We start from the raw sequence: 26970 nt of genomic DNA, 5'->3' as shown, positions 1-26970 counted from the left end.
AAGTGCTCTGCCGATGACTGTGTATATCTTGACATTTCAAAGGGTGGAGGTGAATGTCAAAACAAAGATCACTACATATTTGGGGCTATCCCTTATTAATAAGTAACTTTTAGATGTAATTGTTTGATTCATGGATTTGCACTTTGTTGAGGGGTTTTGTCCAAATTTTTGTATCAGTTTAAGACACGTGATAATTTTGTAGCAAGAAAAACGGAAACAGTGGACAAAGCCAAGTTGCTAAATTTGTTAGACCTAGCAGATGCTTGTATAGACTATGGCTCCCACTAGGGATGGCCCTACATGGTAGCAGAAGGAGGAACCCAAAGGTCTATTTTCAATATGTCTTTGGGTGTCCTGATAGTGTCTCTCTTAGTCTATAAAGTCTCACGTGCCTATTCTTAGTTTTACAAAAAGACTATATTATAGTTATATACTTTAAATAAATGTAGTTTGTACATTTATTTAGTTATGTACATGATATGATTATGTACATTTATATAATTATGTACCTTATATGATTAACTGTTTTTTCTTCCAGGTTCCTAGTGAGTTTGATACATTTGTAGCATCAGAAGCCAGGTGATGTCACATGTTGGAAATGAAATGTGTGATCATAGAATTGTTGGCAAGTTTCAAACCTCTGACATCCTCCTCGAACGTGAAGATAAAACTGTTTGAAATTAATACATCATTTGTATGCAAAATGGGGCAGCTGGGGTTGCTGAAAACAGTTTATTCTCTTTAAATCCTGTTTACTCTATTAATATACTGAGCAAACTCTTTTAGCTAGATAGTGCCAAAGTAAACTTTTGCTTAGCTTGTGTCTGATTTTCACGATTCCCTGAATTAATAAGGTTTATTAAGTTCCAAATAGATGCACTGCCTTGTGGCTAGTTTGTGCCAGGCTTAATTCTGTCCCACAACTGGGTCTTTAGTGATCACCTGGGATGTGTTGCTTGAGGTGTCTGATTCTTGATAGGGTGCCATTGACATTTATTAATACCACGTATGTCTCAATAGCTTGTTGTATGGCCACACATTGGTAGAACCCCTTTTCTTGAATGTCTTCATCTACAACTGTATGTTGACAAGAATAACTCATCATCTCATTGTAGAGGGCGAAATAACAGTCCCAACATCAGAACCTAACATTTATAGTTTGTAAATGTTGTCATGTAAGAGGAAAAAACTTCACCTACATGATTAATGATTGCCAAATGGGAAGATTGCACCAGATTATTCCTGTAGGCATTAAATGCAATCACCAGGGTCCTAAAAACAGGTAAAACAGGAGGCACTTGGTCTATGGAGAACAGAGCAACTCAGTCACTATATAACCAATGCGACATCAAGGGTGCTGGGAGATCCAGCGTAGGAATTCTACCACAGTGGCTGCAGAAGCATCCCAGAAGCCAATTCTACGAAAGGATAAATTTCAGTTTGAAATAACAAAGTGTGTGTCAATTTGTTATGAAAGACACTGAGAAGCAGCTGGGACCCTCCTGGATTGACACAGTTTACAGGCATCCTGGAGAGGACAAAAGAACTGTGGTTTCCGGTGTTTGAGCTGCTCCTCTGCACTGGAGGAGAAACTGCCTAAGCTAAGCTTTCACAACTAATCTAGGTCATCGCTGTTTTCCTCAGTTCCTCCTCAAGCTACTTTTTCCCCAGAGATCCTCCAGAGACAGATGCCTTGTGAGTTTTACAGTAGGAAGCAACCAGGAGAAACAAAAGGATGGGAGGAAGGCAGGACTCTGACAGTCCCCTACAGTATGTCTTGTAATAGCAACTGTAGCATAACCGCAGCCCTGTGTGGCTGGAATGTTCCTAGAGGCAGGTGAAGTGCAACTTCACCCTTTAGTGTCCATATCAAGGCTTCCTGAGCTCTGGCTTTAGTGGGTTGTGGACAGTGATTCAGACTCTTGGGATTCAGCACTGGGAGAAGTAGGAGTTGGGAGCCCCAGTTTCCTGCAAAGCTACAGTGTCAAATAACCTACAGTAGCCAAGGGTTCAGCAGAATGAAGGATCCTCCCTTGGTGGAAAACTACTTTTCCTCCTCTTTCTCCAATATGTAGGCAGGTTTGAAATTAATTTCTTAAGTTCCCAATTCTATTCAGTTTCCCCATGCTTACATATACATATACATATACATATACATATACATATACATATACATATACATATACATATACATATACATATACATATACATATACATATACATATACATATACATATACATATACATATACATACACATACACATACACATACACATATACATATACACATACACATACACACACATACATATATACATACACATACACATACACACACATACACATACACATATACATATACACACATACATATACACATACATATACATATATACATACATATACATATATGCATCATACACATACACACATACACATATGGTGATTATTTTTCTACATAAAACTCCCATTTGAAATAATTTATGACAGACTTTCCTGGTAACCAGACTTTAGATATAGATGCTGTTTTATTTTTTTCCGCAAGAATCTGTCACCTTATCTAAAAGGAATTTCTTGAAAACTATCTAGCACATGGTTTCTTTTCATCAACAACCTAATGGAATAAGGTTAACCTTCGAGTAACCATAGACTCGTTCACATTTTTATTCACTTAGATATTCATGTGCGAACTTTTCTCTTTCTCATCCATTCACGGGTACTGAGAATATATCCTGAAATTTTAGGGGCAAAGAAAGGGAAAGTGATAGACAGAGGTTCAAATTAAAGCCATTCCGGTTCCTTTCCAGGACCTAGGGTTTTCTTTTTAAATTTGTGGTTTAATTCATTCTTTGAGATGCCTTTCTTCTTAACATAATTTTATGACGATCAAGCTGGGGTAGTGCACAGAAACTGCCCATACTAACTTGTGGAATTAGAAGTCGAACTATTTGAACACTATTGGACTCGACAGACTATAATAAAATGAGTATCTGACTTTATTGCCAAACGTTCCAGATCGATCCTATCAAAAGGAGGTCTACAAGGGTTTAGTATTAAAAGATCACATTAAAGATAAATAATGTCACTTCTTAAATCCAGAAGACTAAAAATGCCGATCACTTGACTATTTCATCTATTATGTGGCAAAGTGACCCAAGATGAGATTATTGCAGTTCTGTAGAAGCCGGAATCTAGGAATACTATCATAAAAAAAAAAAACACTCTAAGTAATTTTTAATAAAATTATTGACCTTGTTGTGGAGCAAGATTTGTCTACTGTTTATCAACATTACTGAGTTACAGAAAGAAAACCATGTTTTTCTGAATGGGCGCTTGTCCAGGACTTCAACCGCTCCGTAAATCCATAGAGAAAAAAATCACCTATGAAATAAACAGATCTTGGTTATTTTATTCTTACAAGTTCAATTAGAGAAAAGTTTCTGTTCATGGGCATAATGTGTTATGCCTGTGTTTTCTAATTTTCATTTGTTTGCCTGTTGGGTGAGAAATCATAGAGCAAAGGGGAATTGGTCCCAAAGTTAATGAATTTAGGATACAAAGGTATTGGATTGACTGTTGATGCCTCTGATGACGGACTGAATGTTGTGCTAATATTTATTGGAGTCTTTGGGGACATAAGGCTGTAGGGGAGCTCTTTAGAGTAGTCAATTTCCTGGTGAAACTTTCCTAAAGGTATGTGCTGGTGAGACTGGGGGAAATGCTTCTCCCTGGGATTATTTGTGAAATCATGCAGAAGCACAGCTCGGAGACCTGGATTCACCCATGGCACAGAGAAACAGGGAGCTGGGGCAGGTCACAGTCTGCGGGATGAGCTGTGCTTTGTGAGTACCTGTGAGAGGTTCTGTCTCCACTGCTTTCTTCTGTCCCTAATGCGCAAAGGGGAGAATATCAGGCGTTCTTTCTGATGCTTTTGATCAGTCCTGGTGGCAAAGGAAAGCAGAGGAGGCGTGTGGAAGAGAGTGTTAATACTAGGTAGTGTGGTCACACTTGCAAGGGCAGTGGTTTCCAGAGGCACCACGCACTCTGCAAATCCCCCTAGTAAAGGCTAACTTTCTTCTAAGTCACGTGGTTCGGCACTACCCTAGCCTCTGCGTTTGCTGCGTGGTGTGGCTGCACGGACCCAGTTGAGAATACTCTTCCCAGTGTTCTGCTTCTTTCTCATTAGCTTTGAGACTTCCGGTACTAAAAAACCCGAAACCTCTGGTACTGCTGGAAAGCGGAAAAAGGATTTAAGGTCCTTAACGGCCCCTGCAGTGATTGACTTTTTGGGTTTTAATTACAACATTGAATATATATGCAATATGTTTAATTACAATATTAAACATATGCTGAATATATATATATATATACATTTTAAACTGAGGTCTGATTGTCAGAATTAGTTGAGTAGTCCGAATATAGTGATAAAAAGACAATGGCTTATAGTCACTTAGATTGTCCTATGGACTCTCTTGCTCTCTTGCCCACCCCCCCACTGCTCCCCCCAACCCTCCCCGCTTCCCCGCTCCCCCCCCCCATTTTCCACTCTTTTCCCCATTCCCTTTGCCGCTCTCTCCGCGCACTTATGGCCGGCCTCTACTTCTCTACGTCTCAATTTCTCTCTTCTCTCTCTCTCTGCCTCTACTAACCTCTTAATTCCCCCCATGACCTGAATATAAATTCTATTCTGTACTTGAGAGAGAGAGAGAGAGAGAGAGAGAGAGAGAGAGAGAGAGAGAGAGAGAGAGAGAGAGAGTGAGTGAGAGAGAGAGAGAGAGAGAGAGAGAGAGAGAGTCCTATGGAATTTAAATTCATTCCGGAATACTAAAATCTGTCAAATAGAGATGCCTGCCTTCTCAGTTTGTTTTTGCTGCTGCTGCCGCTGCTGCTGCTTCTAGGCATACTAGTGTGGTGTGGTGTCCGAGGCTGGTATGCCTTAAGAATAACTGAGCAAGGCCCAATTAAGTAGGATGGAAGAAAAACTGGGTGCCACAGATATTTCTGAAGGAAACTTACCAACATCAATTATAAATAATAAAGCGTTGCTATTTACTGTGCAACAGTGAGATCTTGACATTTTACCTGGTGCTTCTGGTGAAAAAAAAAAGAAAAAGAAAAAGCCCAGAACCTCAAACGTCTCCAACAATTTGGAATTTTATTCCATCCGTGTCATGCATAGTAACAACATTTGTTGAGAAATTATTTCTATCAGAAGTAGAACATTATCTTTGTGATCACCAGGTGCAGTATTGCTACTCTTACATTTAAATAGATCTGATATATGAATTAAATTCATACTTGCAGCATTGAGAGTTTAGGGGTTCGATTTGGACTGTGCCTTTGAACAGAGAAAACTGACTAATCCTCCTCAGGTACTTACAATACTGCTTCCGGTAATTTTGCTCGTTCTTTAGAAAGTATTGCATTTAACAGCAAAGGTTTAAAAATCCAGACAGGTCTGCATCGGCGAAAGAAAATACAAGTACTGTACAAGGAAAAAAAAAAGTTGCCATCTTCATACATGTTTCAGTCTGAGAAAATGGACAGAAATATACGGCTACGTACGAATGCAAGGCCTAGTGACTAAGAGACTGTATTTGCTAAAATATAAAGTGCCGTCGGAGCCTGAAATCTTAAGGCGAACTTAGAGCGTGTGTATTTAGTACTTGTTTGCAGGTTATATTTTAGCATATACGTATATCTGCAACAGCATATAAGAAAAAAAAATCAGGATACACAAGTGCTTTTGAAGCTATTTCTAAAATGCTCTTCCGTAATCTTTGTGACTATCTTCTTTAAAAGCTACTATACAGTGCAAACCATATGTGCTACATAATAACTATACAATAACATTACAAATGACTTTAATATAAAGTTTTTAAATAAAAATAACATAACCACAGCTATGAATACTGCTGGTAAAATAAATTAATTTTTTTTTTAAATCTGAAAATGGCACCAAGAATACACTTTACTAATGGTCTGTAAGGAAATTACACCTTAAGTCTTCAGCTCAGCCATAATGAATTATCTCCTGGTAGGCAGATGTAATTCGAACAGCTTCTTTGTTTTCTGGACTGTTTAGAAGAACACACTAAACACGGAATACCAAAGGTGACGGCTTTCTTCCGGAAATCCAGTCTGTTCATTTGACATGTTCCGCTGCGTGTGATGAGCAATAAAACTTCTTGTGAGTTATAAAGTTTGAAAGATTATTGAACTGGATATCACATAGCCGGCAGTATTTCCCACTGCTGGGGGCCTGGGTGGAACCATTCACACCTTTTGCTATGCTAGACAACTGTTCTTCCGCGCAGGGGATTCCCGGGGAGACATTTTCGTTTGTCGCTAATGGGTTCTCAGAGATCCAGGACGGGGATTTGTGCCCATCTTCGTGCTGGGCATTCTGGGAAATGTTCTCTTGCTGTGGGTTGGCAACAGTAGGTCTTTCGTCTTGTTTCAATCCACCATTCACTATGACCATGCCTCTGTTTTTGGGCAACAGGGGCAGAGAATCTTTCTTGGGCACGGCGCACCCATTTGACGAGGCCTGGCCTTTAGGGGACTCGTTTTCTGTGTTTGTGCTTTGTTCGACGTCGGCGTTGTGGATGACAAGCGAACCGGCGATGTAATCACTTGGCTTGATGCCGTAGTATGGAGAAAGTTGGTCGGCTCCTTTCGTCTTCTTTATTGCTCCAGGGTAAAGGCATTGGGGAAGGAATAAATGTTTGTTTTCTTCTTTTGTAGCGATGAGCTGAGCGGCTTCGCTGAAGACTTTCAGGCCTTGCAAGGTTGCCAAATGGGATGAAAACAAGTTTCCGTTGGGAGAAGGCTGCTTTGGGTTCCCGTTCTTCTCGCACTTGATCATGTTCCTTTTGAAGCTGACTTCCGGGCTGTTCCGTTCGCTCTCCGGATTCGCGAACACTTCGCCATCCAGCGGACCCAGGTCATTGCGCTGATGCGCAGTGACGGGGCAGAAATTCTGCTTGTGGGCCAGGTAGTTCTCGACCTTATTGAAGCTGATCTTGCACACGGTGCACTCGTGGTAGTCGAGAAGCCTTTTGGGAGATGCCGTGGTCCGCTCAGACTGCGATAAACACTTTTTGCTGAGATCTATGGGGACATCCATCTCCAGGCAGGGAACGCTGGGGTGGGTTGTGTCACATTTGGGAACCGGAACACATTTGTTTAGGGCCAAGGAGGTTTCCAAGTGCTTTGAGACAATTCCTGGGAAGATGTCGCATCTCGGGTGGTAGCATTCTCCTAGCCCTTCCGTGGGCTCTTGCGTGGAGCTACAGGGATTGCTGAGGTTGGCTACGTCAAGAAATCTCTGCTGGACCAGGGGCGGCCGTTGCTCCTGCTCAGGTAGGCACATTTCGTACATCTTCCTTCGCTTGCGCGTGCGCATGGTCCTCTGCATGGCCGGCACTTTGTTGGAAGCAGATCTCTTGAGCGGAGGGTCGTGGCGTGTTGCGCAGTAATATTGTTTGTGGACCATGTAAGTTTCGTGCCTGCTAAAGGTGATGTTACAGGCTTCACAGGTAGTCTTATTTGGATCACTTTCCCCATCCACTAAAGGACCGCTGGGAGTTTTCACATCCACGGGCTTTCCGTTTATTTTGTCGTCATTGCTATTGGAGGTGGGCAACTTTTTGGTTTGAGTGGAAAAGTCCTTCTCGTGGCCTTTCCCGTTTGGCCCAATCAAATCTAAAACGGCGGAAGAGTTGACGCAGGATGTCTGGAGGAGAGGATTCTCTGGGTCTGATGAATGAGCCGCCGGGTTGAGAAGGTTTATGGAAGTCTGGCCAGTGTTAGGACTCACAGCTTCGGGCATCTTTTCGGAAACACTCGGAAACTCTGGGGATTTGGCCACCTGCTGCCACCGGCTGCTGCAGTAGTGCTTTTTGTGAACTAGATAGTTATCCAGATTGTTGAATGTTATGTTACACTCAAAGCACGTAGCCCCTTTGGGCATCAAAGGGCTGTAAATTACAGGAGGGTAGCTGCTACTCCCGTGCCTCAGCCGTCGGTGTACAAGCTCGGACATCTTGGCTAAGATCTCTGAAGCCTGGGGGACCATTGTGATATCTTGGGGAAAAGCAAACTGAGACAGGAAAGGTCCCACAGGGAAAGAGGGCCCCATGTTGGGTTGCACTGGAGATGAGGCAAGTCTGGGGCTGGAGGGCTCGGACTTTATTTTTGTGTAAGAGAAGCTCTGTTTGGTTGCCGCAGGCTGTACCTCTGGTCTCTGACTGGTGAGAAAGAGCTGCGTCTTTTTCTCACATTTGTCCAGCTCTGTGTCTGAGCTTGCATCTTTAGTCGGCATGGCCTTTTGGCTCTGGGAGAGGTCACTTCTGGCCAACAAGTCTGTGGCTGGCTGTAAGCTGTCTTCCGTCCCACTAGGAGAGTGTTCCATGTCGCTTTCTCTGGGAAGTTTGCCACTGGGGACATGAAGCTCCTGGTGCTGCAATAACTCCCTCTGGGTCTGGAAGCCAAAATGGCAGTGGTTGCAGCGGAAAGCAGCTTGAGTGAGATGCGAGAACAGGTGTTGGTGGAAGTTAATCACAGAATCCGCAGTGTAGCTACAGACCGTGCATTTCAAACTCGCCCCAGGAGGCAGGAACTCTTCCATTTTCACTCCTGGAAAGACACACAAAGCAGGGAAGCTGAGAGCCACACCCGTTTGCTTCCCAGTGATGAAAACTTTGCCCAGTGAGCTCGACTCTCCGACACAACAGAAACAGAAATCCTTCGGAGCCTCAGCTACGATACTGAGGTTTTGGTGCCATCTGTAACAGTAATTTCCTAAGTCTCTTTGTGAATGCCATGGTATAGATGGGGTGAACTATTAGTGATTGTACTTTATGGGACAATAAACAAACTTAAAAAAACTAAGAAAAATTAATTATAATCAAGCTGTGAAACATGGAGTTATGTCTAAGTTATGTCTAGGCTTGTAATTTTAAACCATCCAAATACTATCCTCTATAATAGGAAGAATGACTATTAGACTATTCACTAATATTATATATAATATTAATAAAATGTTATTAGAATGGCTACTAGCTACTGAAATCCTACATGCAAGAAGAAACTACAGGGTTTTAGCAACCACTCGACTCGTCTTTTACCTTCTATATGAATCTTTTTATTAGTTGGTTTTACTGAATGAGGTTTATCTGTATCTAAGACTGATATTTCAGGTAGGCTGATAAAGATGATGTAGGACAGCACCATCGCTGGCTGATCACGGCCTGTTTCTGATCAGTTGGTGCCACAGACTGGGGAAGTAAAGTATCATGAAGAACAGCTCCTGCCTCAGTTGTTTGTACCCAATGGGCACAGACTCGGTTTGTCTTATCTACACTGAGTGTTTCGAGCCTTCCCAGTCTACATAATGAGCACAGGGCAGTTAGGCACAGAGACAGCGCCACAACTAAATGACACTTCACTAGAAAAAAGAACATCTAAAATATTTAAATTTAATACAGTTCTATACATTTTTTAAAAGAAGAGTTGGGATACCATGAGATTAAGCTAACAATAGTTGGGGTTCATTTCAAATATAAATGAGGATAGATTTTTACCTTGTTTTTCTTAAGGAATGCAGAATAGTTTTCTGTCATAAAAAATCGATTTGGCTTTAACCATGCATACTCTAGAAACGGAGGGATTTTTTTAATTGAATCTACCAAAAAAAAAAAAAAAAAATCTTCAATTTGGTTGTAGCAGCTCCTTTTAAAATATACCTACTATTTCTTCCTTAACACATGGAAAGAGCCATAACTGGTTCTGAAAGTTCACTTCACGCCTAAAGCAACACAGATGCATGGCATTAAACCAAGGGAAAAAGAAATAATACTATTTTGATGAAGAGGAAAATGAATGTCATGATTTGGCTCACAATCTAAGCACTGTCAGAGGTGTTGAAGAAATCAGTCCAGTCCTTGGGGTAAAATATGCAACACCCAAATAGTATAAAAGAACACTCCTTGGTCCGGTAAAATTACATATGTATGGATTTATGCATGTGCATATGTATGTATCTCTCTATATGAATATATTAGAATCTGACTATAATATGCATGTATTTATGCTTGTGTGTACATATGTATGTGTAGAAACAATGGAGCGTACCCCAAAGCAACCGCAGAAACATTAGAGGCCCTTACCACTGTGAGAATTCAGGTGCATTTCTAGTGCTCGGGCGTTGGAGAAGCTCTTGGTGCATTGTGGGAAGGGACACAGGCTGGAAATCTGATGCGAGTTGTCTTCGTTTTCTTCAGACGTTGGAGCGGCTTCTCTTTGCCTCCCGCTACAGTAGTACATCAAATGGGCTTGCAGGTTCCGCTCGCTCCGGTACCAGATACCGCAGGACTTGCAAGGGAATATATCCTCTGCGGCAAAACCAGAGATATGTTAGCTGCCGTCTGCGGGGTGAAATAAGGGACAGGCAACATTTAATCCCATCTTTCTGAGTCTGTTGCCAGGTTCTATTGGGAGCATCAGTGAGTATGATCTCGCAACCTCTGCAGATCCGGACTAGGCTCTTAAAGGCATGGTACCCTCTGCAAGTTAACGTCCCACGGGCTGTTTAGAAAGAGATACTGAAGGAGATGCCAATATTACAAATACAAAGTACTTTCAGTGTATTCATATGGGTTAAAAAAAACTATGCATTTGTAATAGCAATGAGAATTGGTTTGTCTGGTTGGTTAAAAGGTTTAAAGGTCATATTATGACAGTGATTAGCGTCAGCCTCTGCTAGAGGACACATTAAGAGTGCTTGAGAGATACCCAGTAGGGACAGTGATATTGGCAGGGGCAGTCATATAGGCAGTGAGAGTTGATAATGTTGTGCCTTTGGTCTGATGTGAAGGATGAAATGAACTCATTCAGGTGGAGAAAAAAAAAAGATTCTTGTCATCTTGATAAGAGCAACAGTGCGGAGAGGAAGCCATCGGACCCCGAGAGGACCGAGGTGAAGGCGGGGTAGCTCTGTGGTGTTGTTGAGGCAAAGGGCAAGTCAGAATATAAAGGGTCTGGTAGGCTCTTCTGAGAGGCCTTCTTTTTGTCTCTGTGATTACGGGAATCAGAGCGTAACACAGGAGTGGAGTTTAGTATCGAAGTTAGTTAATGTAGAAGAAACACTCTCTAAGGGTTGATGGCAGGTATCATCAGTTACATAAAATATAACAAGGCCGGAATTCTAGCCTCAGTGTGTGATTTGCAGAACTTTACTCGGAAAATTTCTTCATATATATACATATACATATACATATACATATACATATACATATACATATACATATACATATACATATACATATACATATACATATACATATACATATACATTACATATATATTACATATACATTACATATACATTACATATACATATACATATACATATACATATACATATACATATACATATACATATACATATACATATACATATACATATACATATACATATACATATACATATACATATACATATACATATACATATACATATACATATACATATACATATACATATACATATACATATACATATACAATCTTCGTCCTCATATAGCCACAGTTGAGGAAACTGCAGTTGACTACCTTGTGTGAGACCATGTGAAGCAATGATTCTCAACCTTCCTAGTGTCGTGAGCCTTTAACCCAGCTCCCCATATTGTAGGGATTTCTCCAACCATAAACTTAGTTTCATTGCTGCATCATAACTGATGATGCTGCTGTTACGTCACCCCCTTCCATACTGTCTGAAGACAAGGTGACAGAGAGAAGGAATTATAGGAGAGAAGCAGAAATGAGATGACAAGACCAGTACTTGGTAGGCTGAGGCAGTATGGAATGATCCAGCCTGACTTCCTATTGTATGGACATATGGCTTTTAAGTGCTCTGCAGAGGGTTCTGGGGGAAAGTAGGGTCACATTAGGCATATGGAATTTGGTATCTATGAAGTAAATACATATGAGAAAGTGTTAAGAGTGTTAAGAGTTAAGTTAGTGACCCTAACTCAGCAGGAAGAGTTAGATAGACCATTGTGAGCAGTCACTCTATAGCTGATGGTGCAAGAAAGGAACCATCGGAATCATGAATCAGAAATTAGGGAAAACTAAGGATCATATTCTAGTCGTGGGGAGACAAGATAATTGACCTATGACGTATTTAGCCCACTGTTCCCACGTCAAGTGCATTTACACTAAGATTACACAGTTTATTATAGTACATATGTCCACAGAGACATGTCATATGACTGATTTCAGGATGACAATGATAATCTGTGCATATACTGGGTCACTTGAGATTAATCATCTTCTTTCTATAGAAAGCAAATGGATATACTCTAATATATAATAAGAATTCACAGCATACACTGGGGCATTATAACTGAATAAAGTTATTTGAAGTCTCTTATAATAAAATTACTTTGCCTCACATCCAAGTTGGTCACATCATTTCATGCTCTATGCAATCAGAAGAAAAGAAACAAAAAACAAAACCAAAAACTATTCCATTAAATAAATCAAGAATTGCATATGTTAAAAGTCCTTGGCCTATTGATTCAATACACAGTGATGTAAGAATCACCTGTGAATTTCTTTATTCATAGTTATAGTAGGAAATTTTTATAACAATTTGAAGATGTTATTGCTACCTAGATGTCTTCTTTATTGGTCTCAAGATCTTCCATGTTACTTTAAGATTTATGCATTTTTTTAAATAACTGACAGTAGTGAAAGTCTACTTCTGCCGTGTGACCGCCACTCAGTTTAGTTTGCCACAGAGAACTGAGCAAAAGCAGATCTTCCTAAAACAAAGACCCTGGGGCCCCTTGAAGCACCGATTGTCCACCACATAACCCACCGCTTTATATACTCAAGGTACCCCAACTAGACCAGTATTTGTCTTAGCAGTGTAAAGCCACCCAGAGATGTGAGATGTTCACCATAGTGTATTTTAAAGTTCTCTATGAAGTATTAGAAGCTTATATACTCTTCCTCAATTTTCCCTTTTTCTTCATTTTAATGAACAAATATTTTGATTTGCTCGGCTTCCCAGGACTTTATCCAGATGGTAAGGGTAAACACAAAAAGCTCTGTATATTTATAGTGATTTACCAGAGGCTACTGGGTAATATTGTTACTTTCAAATAGAATGATAATAGTTGTACATCAGATCCCCACACTGACATATTTTGCATCATTAAAATATATGATAACATTTGAGACTCTTAAATCTATATTCCTTTTTTCAAGTCTTTAAAATTTTATGACCCTTAACAAATACAGACTTTCGCTACTAGCTCATCATCAGTGAAAGCCGTTGGGCTTGTCATTGCTAAGCGAAGTTGAGTATCATTCAACAAGTAGAGGATGACAGTTTTGAGTAGGGGTGACATTTAGGAATCTAATCTGACATAATTGGATGTACATGTTTTGTCTGCGTTCCCATGTGAGAAATGTCTGTCCTTAGCTGCCAGTCAGCAGACCTGCATTTTCTCCCATAAATACACATCAGGCCCCAAAGCTGGGCTGGTGCACTCAGCACTTACTATTAACAATAGCTGTGGGCAAGATAGAAGCCATGGCGGCTTGCTGTGGAAGCAGCTGAATTGAGTCGAGCAGGCGGGCGGGGTACATCCCTTCCGTGAGCGTCATCTGACTAGCAGCTTGGAGCCTCGAGTCAAAATCCACCACAAAGGCAATGAGTTCTTCGCCCTCCGAGATGGCCTTCGTTGTGGTGCACCAAAGCTGACCCCCTGTTGAGAAGGGTAGAAAGAAGAAAAACAGAGTTGACAAGGAACACTGAGTTGTGTTGCTCCTGACCTTCACGTGGGTGTGGACTGGGAGCGGAGGTCGCTGAGGTCGCCGCTGTGTGTGTCCAGCCTCCGTGGACAGATGTTCTCCTGGTAGCAGGCATGAGAAAACTTGGGGAAAATATAGACCGCATCTATTTGAGTTTATCGATGTCCCGACTCTTGCCTGAATCCTGAACCCATCCGACAGTGGTGTGGTGCTTGAAAACCTGCGTGGGGGTGGGGGTGGGGACGAAGCTACCAAACTTTACCGCAGACACGGTTTTGAAGCTGCTAGTTCTTTAGCACATGGAAGAAGGAACTGGTTTGCTCCCTCTTTCTACCCAGAACTTCTTCGGCCAGCATCCCTCTGTCTTTCTGTCTACTGCCCCGATTCTTATGGGCGGTGAGCGCAGACACGCCAAATTGTCAAACAAGCATACAGAAGTCTGTACAATCTTAGAAGTTAAAGTGCAGCCCCAGGAAAGCCGAGCATGCCTATGTGTACAACCGTGTATGTACATTTTACTTAGACTGGGCGATCTCATACAATCCCCTGTGATGTCTCTTCTTTATCTCCCTTTACCCTCGCTGAACTGCAGAGGGGGACACACCAAAGATTCTTTTCAAAAAAAAAAAAAAAAAAAAGGCTTATTTCAACAAAGATTTGTTTAAATGAAAGGAACCTTGTCTTCAAACACTAAGATAGACTGGCTCTGCCTTTCAAACGATCACGTGCGGTGCATTAAAAAGAAAAATTAACGATGCAAGTACATCTTCTAATGTATTGGAATGTGATAGCGAATACTCATTTATTTAACATGTTTAGACAGGCAAAGCACTTATATTTTGTTATCTCCACTCTCAGGCCTAGATACATATCCCACACAGTTATGTCTGCAGTACTGTGCCTTACTTGATATTTTATGACTCACCCCCCCCCATTGTGTATGTATTGCAACACTGTATATTGTCCTCATTAACCAAGAAAAATTGTACCCATTTTGATAAGTCCTATGACTCCGCTTATCTTTTACCATAACTGTCATTTCAAGTGCACTTCATTTTTCCCCCAGCCTCAGAGATCATGGTTTTTAAACAACTTGTACAAATCTTGTGCTGATAAGAACGGTATATGAGATGAAGGAGCCGGGTGGAAAGCTGAACGTGATGCCTTAGAAACATCTCTCGGGCAATTAAGCCAGGGTTAAAGTAAGCAAACAAAACCCAGCCCTGGAGGGTCTGTGTCTGCAGAAAGAGAAAAGATTACAGTCCTCGAAGTTATGACCAGCAAGACAGGAAGACGGTAGAACACCACAGGGTGACATGTGCTCATTCCCAACCACGTTTTGATGGTACTGTTTCTCAAAGCATGCAGGTGTACTGTGGTTGAAATAACACCGATTTTTTTTCCTGTTGTTGAAATAATGTTTCCAAGTCACTGAAGCCAAGAATGACATCACTGGGGAATGAGAGGGACTGAGAAGCCTGTGTGGCTCCATTTCCATTCTTGCTCCGGGAACCTCTCGATGAGATGCTCACATCTTACCACTCATGGTGGAGACAGGCTAATCACAAGCTAATCTCTTCTGGAACACAGTCTATAAAGCCAGCATGTGGAATGAGGGTGGGAAAGGAAAAGCTAGGAACTCCGGTCTGGGTTTATTTTACAGCACGCTCACCAAGCCACTAGATTTCAAACATGGAGTTCAGAATTTTTGGTCAATCTGGCTGTGTTAACCTTTTGGAAAAATAAAGCCAGGCTTGGGTCTGAGAAGAACGCATCTACCGACAGCTAATCATGGTCAACTCAGTGAGCTACATAGGAAGATGACAGCTTACCTATGCAAAATATTTAGCCAAAACATCTGAGGAATAAACAGATTAAAAATGGAAAGTTACCAGTTGTAAAAACCACAATGAAGATGTGATTCTTTACATTATTAGGCAACTTGACAGTTGTTATATACACCTGAATTTTTAGATGTATCTGTGTTGGTTCATATTTTATCATTGATATCTCTTTGATATCATTGATATCATTTTACAGTTTACTCAGCATGTAACATTTTGAAAGGGTGAATTAAACTGAACTAATTGTCTTACGATTCGAATTTTCTTAACTAACTAATTAACTCATCACCCGTTCAGTGAGGTGAAGTGTCTGCTATGTGTCATGCTTGGCTGCGTACTTTATGCAAGAATACACGTATGTTTGTCAGCAGATGAATCCAAGTGTATGCCTGTGTAAGTAGGAACAGGCGGGCCCATCATATGTGCAGGTACAGGATTGTGGAAGGAACCTTGAGCTGCAAGCTTGCAGGCAAAGCTAAGGACCTGGGGCACATGCCTGCAGGATGAGTAGGAAGCTACAATTTCAGAAATCTTGTTTGTTGGTTGATGTACCATGGGGTGGGCTATAACATTTATCATGGGATCGGCAAGAAGTATAAATTCATGATTTCTTATAAAAACCTTAATGCAAGATGGAAGAGCTTTAAGTATACTTTTTATCTGCCTCATGCTGGGTGGGAGAGAGATACACCTTAATTTTAACGAATAAATACATTTATTAATCTACATATTCTCCCTTCTACATAATCTAGAGGAAATTTTATAGGCAGGATGTGCTACAAACAGTGGTTTAGAGATGACTGTACTTATTCAGAAGCCACAATACATGAATTTGGGGGAGAAAAGAACCACAGTGAAGAGGCAAAGGGGAGAAGGGGCTGCAGTGAAGTCCTTAGAAGAGAAAGGAAAGAAGGCGTTGGAGTTGGAGATGTCACCCAAGGCTAATGGCGGTGCAATACATATGGTAGTTATAGTCCTCCCATGGCAAAGACCGGGAATGTAACAGACATACAAAGACAGGAGCAGCAACAACAACAGCAACATCATCAACAACAACACAAAGCTTGTATGTCCTTCCTTTGTCTTAAACCTGTCAGTTACTCTACGAGGTGATATTTCCCTCTGAGGGTGAAGAAAATAAAGCTCAGATATGTTTGGTTAGCATCCCAGAGATGTGCATTCAGTCAGTGGCAGAACCATAACTTTTACTTTGGTCTTCTTAAGTTTGAAGTCCAACCGTGGACCCTTTGGCAGGAGGGAGAATGAGAAACAGGAAGGGAGAGGGAGAAGGGTAGAGTGTTTATGTGTGTGCACATAATAAATTATATTTTGGAAAGGTAAAGTTTGAGACCTCGGAAAAGCATCTGGGTGAGGTTATCTCACTTGTGATTTTGAAAACGTATAAAAATTATGGGACAAAATGAGATTAGGCCATGATAGCTTATGTGTGCTCTTAGAAACCAGAGGCAGGTGGATCTCACTTTGTTCCAGGAAACCTGGTCTACAAAGTGAGTTATGGGCCAGCTAGAGCTACAAAGTTTGTCTCAAAACAAACAAACAAACAAACAACAACAACAACAAAAAAAAAAACCCCAAAAGACAAGAGACAACTAAGTGTTCAGGCTTTCTATTTCTTTCAGTGTTCTTTTTGTCTTTTAGTACTTAAAGAATATGGAAATTCTGAGTGATTCAGCAGAGCATGGTCAATAAAGAAGGAAGAAAAGCCTTAGCAATTTTGGAAGTGATGAGTCACTAGAAGTTTAGTAAACCTGCAGGTTTTCCTTGCTTCTAGAAACACTTGTCTTTATATTAGTTTGAAGGCATGTAGCTCGCCAAAAGGAATTACTGACAAGGATTTACACACCCCAGCTGTGGAAAGGTAATAGTGTACAAACCGGGGAAGGAAAAAAAATCACATTTATAGTTCACAGACATGGAGTTTTATCTGATGACAATGATCTGAGGTTGCCTTTCTGGCCTCCACCAAATGGAAAGGTTGTTTTAGACTTCCTGGATGTCTGTCTCTCTTTTCTTCAAACAGAACCATTCTTCAAAGCCTTTACACCCCCACTCCACTTCTTCAGAGCAAAGGACAAATGCATTCAAGGTTCTGTGAAATAAACAATGGCGCCCAAGACCTTGACTTTCTTAGAAAAACCTGTTCTTGTGTTTCTTAGTAATGTTAATGATCAAGGTGCTTGTGCAAACAGATTTCGTGTCTAGCTGTACATTTTCCTCCTCATAGTTGTTGTCAAAGCTGCCCTGAAGTATCCTATAAGTTTCAACAATAAAGAATAAAGTTACGAGTCACATCTGATTGTATTTTGGAAATCTCATGCCCTCCTTACTAGAAACAGTACCCTCAAATCTCTCTCTGTTCTGCCAAAATTTTTCCTTGCACATGCTATTAGGATATGAGTGTCTGCACAAAGCCACACAGACCTTTGCTGATAAACTCTAATTAAGATTAAGACAGGACTTTTGGAAAGGATCCCATCATTAGCAAACACAATAAACACAAAAATACTCCCTACTCGTCAACCACGAGCCATTCAGTAACCTAACAGTATTATCTGTTGCTAGGATACCAAGCTGACAAAGCCTCAATTATATTGTTCAACCATACCTATAGACTTCTGTATAAGCAAAATATAGCCAGACTAAAAGCATTTAACTTCCTCCGTGCTATCTGTAATTCACAGCTTCTTACAATGGTAAAAATCAGGTTAATAATTACCCAGTGTGCTGGAAATTCTTTTCCATGTGTATGTCTATACATGATTCTTTCTAATTTATCTGCGTGATGGATAGACGTGCTCGTTTTTTTAAAAATAAGAAAACGCAAGGAATGGGAGCTGTAAACATCTGCCACAACCAGTGGGCTCATCAAGATACTGACCTCTGCTTAGCATAAAAATATGTAGCAAAATGAACCAATTAAATAACATTTGGATTTTGTTCCACTTGCCCCATGCTACAGTAGGATAAGGAGCCTCAAGCAAAGAGATAGAAATCCAAACTTTTTTAAAAAACCACCCTTACCTAACAATAAAAAAAATAGATGATTTATAATAAGGGTTTATGGCAGTGGCTTTTCAGGGATTAATTTTTAAAGCCAAAGTTAGTAACTTTTTCTCCAAAGCACTAAGCCATCAAGTCGTCTGTCTTTAAACTGGAACACTGGGGAGTCAGCTCCTCAAATACAAGCATTTGGTGAGGAGGAGAACCAAAAAATCTTCATGTGTGGAAAGACTCTGTCTGTGAATTAGACCTTGGTGTGTATTCTGGCATCTGAGACTTGTGGCTTTCACAGAGATCTAGAGGAAAATGTAGTTATGTCTGGTTGAACTCCATTTTTAATTTGATGTGCATTGATCTGAGAATTTTAGATCCCCTGGAAGTGGATTTATGATAAGTGTGAGATGCCATGTAGGTGCTGGGAATTGAACCTGCGTCCTATGGAAGGGCGACTCTTAACTGCTAAAACATCTCTCTAGGCTGTGAACCCTATTCTAAAAGAGCTACAGAACATAGAACAACCATTCTACATACTAATGTGTATTCATTTTTTTAGGGGGTGGATTCTTCATTAATCTGTATTGTCTGTGTCTTTCTCACACAGTGATGAGTTAAGGTCATTCTATATAGGGCACACATACACACACAAACACACACACAAATGCACACACAAATATAGATACATATGCAAGCACACAAATACATACACATCCAACCACACACATACAAACACAAACACAGATATATATACACCAACACATGTAAATACCTAAGAAATACATACATATGCAAGTAGGCACAAATATATATATACACAATACAAATACATACACACAAACTCACAAATATATACACAAATAAGCAGACATATACCAGCACACACACACAATTACATACACACATATACAAATAGACATATATGCAAGCACATGCAAATATGCACGCACATACAAATACATACAGACACACACACATGTGCACACACACACATCCACCGTTTCCCTGAAATTGTAGTCCTTACTTGTCTTTTATTTTTACAAAACTATAAAAAAGAAAACCAGAAATGATGCCTTTTCCTGAAATCTAATCTTCCTTCAAAAGTGGAAAGCAATTGGTTGAAAGGATTCTTTAAATGCGAAATTACAGCCCCATGGCAGCGTGACACGCTGCCTGCTCCTGTCCCCACCTCAGGTTTAGACGTGAACGTGGGACATGGATCTATACATAGACATGTTGCCCAATACAAATTTTATAATGAATTCAAATCCAATGCTCTTGAAATTCTTGACAGTGGAGTTCTGCTGGGAAAGGGAACTTATAAATTATGGGTGCCCCTTCTTTGAAAACCGCTTTGGAGGTTTCTTTGTGCATCGGCAAATACGGGAGGGCTGTGAGGCATTGTCTGGGCTCTCCTGCACAGCACCTGATAAAAGAATAAAGAGCTGTGACATATTCTTAAAACAATAGAGGAATTAAAGGAAACAATGGGCCAGCTGCTTCATTAATACAATCAAAAGGGAGCCCAGCACAGAGGAGTGCAGATAATTAAGCACTAGTCTCTTAGCCCTCCTTTCTATCATAAAATTGCTTAAAAATGTATTAACTACTTCATAGTTGTTAGACGGATCTGTGCACTTGTTTATTTGGAGTTGATTAATGCCTTTTTTTCTGTATTCAGCAACATGCCAACTCACAGTTTACACTAGTTTACTGGTTTTGAATACAAGAGAATGAGAGTTATTGATAAAGATCTGCATGATACACAGCAATAAATCACAATGCATGTTGCAAAAGGTCTTTCCTGTTTTAAACTAATCTTTAACATTTTTCATTTGTTATTGGTAATGTGGGGCATTTGAGGGCGTTCAAGTTCCCTGGGCTGGCACACCTGGAATTGTTTTATAGGACACCCAGCAATTCCTAGCAGGGTTATTAGGGAGGAATCAGACTTGCTCTGCAACTCTGGATGTGTCTTTGCTATTTGAACCAATGGATGCAATAGCTTTATTAAATTACTTTTTTCTTTCCTGATGAAGGGAGATAGACAAATGGCTGGACTGCATGCCAAGTTCAATATTTATCCTTTGTCCACTTTACATAGGGGAAAAAACCCACTTTTTATGCTATTTATATTAAAACAGTTTATAATGTATTTATAGGAAGGCTTTTGTTTTTCAAGTCTTCAGTAGGTAGCCTTTCCCTGCAGTTAATGACATATTTAATTGCTTAAGACCTGGGAACTTGGTAACTAGACACTGAGCGTTGAATGTTAAAAGCTAGGCAAAAACTATTTTCTGCTTTTCTCGTAATATTTTCTGAGTAAACTCAGAAACAATTCCAATTTTAAAATAACGAACTGTACTAACCAAAGTAGCCAGTTTAACATAGATAACACCGCTCTGTTGATTTTAGGATCTTAACTGGAAAGAAAAAGAGGAGCAGAAATTAAAAAAGGGGATATCATTTGAAATGTAAATAAAATATATCCAATTTTTCAAAAAAGGAAAAAAGGAAAAAAATAGCCCATGAAATCCAGAGATAGATAGAGTAGGGCATTCAAATGTACTCTGCACATACGCTATAAATAACTTAAAATACACCCATTGAGGCCCTGCTTGAATAGGGCCTTTTGTACTATGTCAGTATTTACAGGATTTGGAGTATCATTTTTGGCCTTGAAGCCTGGCTGGTGACTGGTAGCTTCTTCTCTAGTAACTTAGTTAAGTTTTCCTCAAATACCAGGAGATAACACACTAACAGTAAACACACAGAGAGGTGACCATTTAAGAAATTATCCCATGCAGTTGTTTACGGGGATATTTTTGTTTTGACGGGACCCATGCAACTCACTTTGTTGAGCTGCAGAGCAAAAGCAAGTGGAGACCAGCTGTCAGTCAGCTCCTCAAAGATCACATGAATAGTCTTCGAAGGATACAGTCCCAACACCTCAGGGTTACAAATTATATCCATTTTCATCACAGAGACCTCTTTCATAAACACACTAAATTGTAGCATCTTCAAGAAACACAGGTTTATGTGCACTGAGCCAACTTCTCTGAGCACAGTCATTTCAAATATCAGAGTTTTATCACTTAGCATAAACTCATAGGCAATACTGGTTCGCATGGAGCTCAGGAACAAAGAAATGTGGCCATCTTTCTTATTTCAAAGGAATTAGCTGTGAGAAATCAGAAACCCTGCCTCCACCGTTTCTGTGCTGGGAAACTGAAGGAAAGCTACACAAAGCTTTATGCTTGCTCGCTCCTGTTCTCCGAGAAGGCTTCCCTTGGCTTCTTCTTGTAATGGATCCTCACTAGATCTTTTCACAGTAGGATTGAATTCTCTCCACTGTGTGTGTTTTTCTGCTTATTTATTTGTTTGTTAGGTTTTTTTCCTTTAAGAGAGTGTCTCCTATAGAGATCATTTCTTTCCCCTTTAAGAAGTACCTAGGCTCCCTCTCAGAAAACTGAACAGGATAATTCTTCAGCTTGGATTCTCATCACTGGTGAGTGTATGGGCAGAAAGTTTGGTCCTGTAAGCAAAAATGTATTTCAAATTCTCTGGGAACATCGTGAACTAAGATAAGACTCAGGAATGAAACAAAAACATTTGTATGGATATTCATTCATTCACTCATTCATTCATTCATTCATTCATTCATTCACTTTATGTCTTAATTGAAGACCCCCCTCAGTCACACCTCACAAACTCATCTCTCCATTACCCCTCTCCTTTTCCTCAGAGAAGGGGACGTCTACTGTGAGTACCAACCTGCCCTGGCGTATCAAGTTGCAGAAAGACTAAATGCTCTCTCCCATCGAGGTCAGTCAAGGCATCCTAGATATAGGGAAAGGGGGTCCAAAGGCACAGCTAAAATATTCTTACAGTCTTCGACATTCCTGGGCTTCGGACTGTGTTTTCTAAGGTATGTTATGGTCTGGCTCTAGAAAGACTTACACCAGAATTCAATGTGAGCCACCAGACTAAGTGGCCCTGGCCATCAAAATTTCAAAGGACCAGGGAAGGGGTGACACTGCACCCGAAGAGCAAGCTGTCAGGAATTTTACCCGCTGCTGATAAACTGATTAAAAAGCAGCTTAAGACTCTGCTTGTAAACAAAAGCATTTATCAACTAATAATTTGCAATACACTCAGGCAACTCCCAGCTGAGCCCCCTAACTGTAATTGTCTTTACCATCTGCCTATTAAAATACCATTCTTCACCAGCAATCAGGAGCAGAAGGGAGGAAATCTTCACCAAAATACACAACTTGCAAGCTTATGAATAATCTGAGTGCATTCCTGACTCTTATTTCTGACTTGTGTGTTGGGTGTTCTTAATTTAAATTTTTGCCCAGCCCGGGAGGCTCAGAAATCAGGTGGAGGGGAAAGAGGAGGGGAGGGAATGACATACTGTGCCTGCCGCTCTGCAGAGGCATAAATTATACAAGTTCATCATAGGAGGCTGTTTTTAATTTCTTTTTCCTTCCTTCCATTTCTCTGTGCAATGTGCATCTTGGGATCACAACGGCACCCCCTTAAGCCCCGGGCTGGAAAGGAGCCTCTCTATGCCCCTGTCAACTCGTTCATTTCCATTAGGCTTCTTTGTCTTGCCTTTTTATTTATTGATTTTTTTAATTCCCAGAAGCTCACCCATTTTCACCAGGGAGCCAGATCAAAGGTGTGACGTCAGCGGATGAGGCGGAAATGTCAGCATTCTACAGACACCTGAGTTTTCAGCATTGGCTTGCAATCACTCAGGGATATTGCCCACTACCAGCTTCCATCATGCTCCCTGTGCGCAGGTCACCTCCAAAAGATGGGTGCCAACGTCAGCCACATCAAGCGTCCAGAAACTGCCCTCAGCAGGAATCTTGAGACTTAAGCGCTGGTCTTAAGAGATCTTTGGGCAAAAGCAGCCAGGAAAGGGGATTGCCTCTTTCAGCAAGGCGTCTTCAGTCAACATATTCCATACCTTGGTAAACTTTCTTAACTTTTAAATATATTTACCCAAATGCTCTCCTAACAAAATACGATACTTATCCAAAAAAAAAAAAAAAAAAAAAAAAAAAAAAAGAAAAAAAAAATCCCAGCAACAAGACAGTATTAAATAAGCTGGGCTGTCCGGAAAATAGAAATTATAGAGACTATATATTATTTTCATGATCTTTTGTTGCCCAGAGCATGTTTCCTGTTCGAGTGTTTTTCCATTTTATCTGTCCATAAAAAGCTCAGTAATTCTGAAGGAGATCACGGGTCAAATGCATCCTACAGCTAACAGTGGCTAGCATCTGTAATGAGGGTTCCAGTTCTAGAGATGACAATGTGTGTTAGGTTTTCTTATTGCAACATATAATTTTAAATTAATGTTTATGTTTTTATATCACTGTATATGAGCTTTCCTTCGAGTAATTATTTTTCTTTACAATCTACTGTTAAATATAACGGAACTAATAATTTCCTGCCGTGGAGAAGGGACAATGGCTTGCATGCACCTGTTTCTTTCTTTCTTTCTTTTTTTAAATTTTATTTATTTATTTATGTTTTTACTGTATCTGCTTCAGCAGAGAAAGTTAACGGGAAACAGGGATTCTAACTTTCTTCCTAAGCGTAGGTCGAACTTCATGGGGCCCTGTTGCTTTAGCATTGGAGACATGAAATATTTGAACAGAATCTTGTTACCGATTTCAAGTGACACAGAAATCTTCCACGCGGCTCATAGTGAGATGTACAATTACTACCAGGCACGTCTTTTCTCTTTATCCACTTTTCCAGACTTGAAAAATCCTTTAAGTGGTGAAGAGTTTTTAAAAAAGGTAAGGTGAGTAACAGATATAGATCATGGCTGGGCTTCAGAGTGCTGGACTTAAGTGTCTGTTGTTATAGTTAAGGAAAATGCATACTTAGTGCAATCTTAGTGATTATATAAGTTATATAAGATGATATAATCTAATAAATAAGATTAAAATATCTGGTATTCTTAAGTTGCTTATGAACATACAAAACAGTGGGGTGATGCTTCAGTTTTTCTGGGGTTTGTTTATTTATTTATTTATTTATTTATTTATTTATTTATTTACCAAAATATGCTTATGCCACGGTGTAGGTCAATTCAGAGAATTTTAATAATTGTAACATAACTTTTAAAGTATACTTTATATACACTTTTTATATGTGTCGCTGGTTTGCATACATGTATATCTGTATACTATGCGTGTGCCTGGTGACCAACGTGGCCATTAAACCATCAGATTCCATAGATCTTGACCTGTGGATGAATGTGAACTACCCTGTAGGTTCTGGGAACTGAAGCTGGGTTCTTCCTAAAGTCAGCCAGTGCTCTAACCACTGGGCGTTCTCTGTCCACATCCCAAATTTTTGCTCTAGCGCACCTACAACCTTCATGATAGTTTATTACAAATAGAGAAAGCTTTTTAATCCAAAAGATACTATATTTTTACCATAGGACAAATTGTAGCATTATGATGTAACTGTTTATAATATTCAATAGTTCCAGGTAAAATATGGATATTTATAGTTCATCTATAAATAATGCATCTTTTAGCTGTATTCATGATACTTTCTCTGTGTATGAACATAAATTTATCAATGTGGATATTAGGCTATTAGATGTAGATATAACTATATGACAAATAATCATTAATAATTTATATATATTTTCTAATCTTAATTTTAAATGACTGACTAATCAGGGAAGAATATAGTGTTGACAAAAAGAAACAGCCAGCAGGTGGCACTCAGAGCATACTGAGAAATAAAGGCAGAGGAAGAGAAAGTGCAGGTCTTATTTATTTAATTCTCTTCTACCTGAAATGTTGAAGTTGCTACACTGAGCTTTATAATCCCTAAAGATTTATGTTAATTGACTAAACAACTTCGTAGTAATTTACAGACTATTCTCCAATGCTCATCTGAATGGCCTCACATTCAACTCACACACCCTTGTCAAGATAACAAAACATAAAGATGTAACATTCACACACCTCTAGCTGGAAAAGAACAGAAGCCTGGCTTGCTGAAGTATAGCAACTCTGTCCAAGTGAACAGATCCAATATTTTTACTTGTTAATATGTGACAGCTACCATTCCTCTGCTTTTTAGCCTCTTGTATTATTCTATGAAGGATACAAAAATCTCATGTTGAAAGAATTTCCATTCTGTATCACAGATGTTGTAAAGTCCTGCTGTCATTAAATTTTTTTTCAGCAGATATGTGTTGCTTACTGAATGCGTATATGGTTTCTGAATTGCATGGGATGGTAACTGTTTGTGCTAAGAAGAAACAATTGTGATAAGAATGAACAGAAAGGTTGTTATGCCTGTAGAATTAATGTGACACTTTCCAGACATGTAGCCAGACACATGAGGAAAATTTTGCTTGAACAACACCTAAATTCCTCTGAACACATTTGTTTCCTTGTCTTTCTATCCTTCTGTTATGAAGGGTGGGGAGTTAACTTTCCCACTTCACTTTATGTTGGGTATATCAAAGGTACACTCAAGTCTCTGTACATTCTGAACACTTGTTGGTCATAAGTAGAAATCCTAGACCAGAGTTCTAGTGGTTAAGTTGTTTAACATGGTCTTTTCCTTCAAGGTCTTCAGTGTTGACTTCCTAGGCAAAGTCATTAAAGCAGTCTGGAAAACCTCCATGGCTTTATGGCTAATCAGCGTGAACTCAAGTCCCACCATCACCAGGAATGGCTACTCAAGCACCTGATTTTAGATTGTACACAGTGGCTCTTGCTCTCTTGCTCTCTTGGCCTCTTGGTCTCTCCCTGCCCCTTGACCCTCCTCTCCCATTCCCTTCCCCCATCTCTCTCCACGTGCTCATGACCCACCTCTACTTCTCTACCTCTCTACTCTCCTCTTCTCTCTCTCTCTCTCTGCCGCTACTACCCTCTTAACTCCTCCCATGACCTGAGTAAACTCTATTCTATACTAAAAAACAAACAAAAAATGTACACAGTGCGTTTCTATGTGTCTTCTTGCTATATAAGAACATGAGGCGCTTTCACAAACCACACGGGCATTTGCCAAAAACTGAAGCTAAAAGAACATCATAGCATCACAAGGTGGGAAAACAGTGTTTCAAGGAATTGTAAATCTACAAATAGAAAGGGAGTCCTAGCAATGGCTTGTGCTTTGAAAGTCTGGCATCCAAGGTCAGCCTGTATCAGTCCAGTTAGGAAGGGTAGTGGGGAAGGCAGGGTGGCTTTCTGCAGATGAAACTTCAGAAGAATGAATAATTCTTGGGA

General features: G+C 40.0%; 1 protein-coding gene across 2 annotated transcripts in view; it reads right to left on the bottom strand.

The window, feature by feature from the left end:
• Nucleotides 1-5873: 5873 nt before the first annotated feature.
• ZFPM2 (zinc finger protein, FOG family member 2) overlaps nucleotides 5874-26970 on the bottom strand; it is a gene marked incomplete at its 5' end in the record, with an annotated part of 432774 nt that continues 411677 nt past the window's right edge. For both annotated transcript variants that reach the window (XM_080909373.1, XM_080909374.1), the window contains 3 exons: nucleotides 5874-8642; nucleotides 10175-10399; nucleotides 13577-13783. In XM_080909373.1, the coding sequence (XP_080765499.1) occupies nucleotides 6148-8642; nucleotides 10175-10399; nucleotides 13577-13783 (2927 nt within the window). In that variant the 3' untranslated portion in view covers nucleotides 5874-6147. The remainder of the gene's footprint in view (nucleotides 8643-10174; nucleotides 10400-13576; nucleotides 13784-26970) is intronic.

The sequence above is a fragment of the Micromys minutus genome, assembly GCF_963924665.1.
Source record: "Micromys minutus genome assembly, chromosome: 33".
Classification (NCBI taxonomy): Eukaryota; Metazoa; Chordata; class Mammalia; order Rodentia; family Muridae; genus Micromys; species Micromys minutus.
This window is presented reverse-complemented; position numbering and strand designations above follow the sequence as displayed.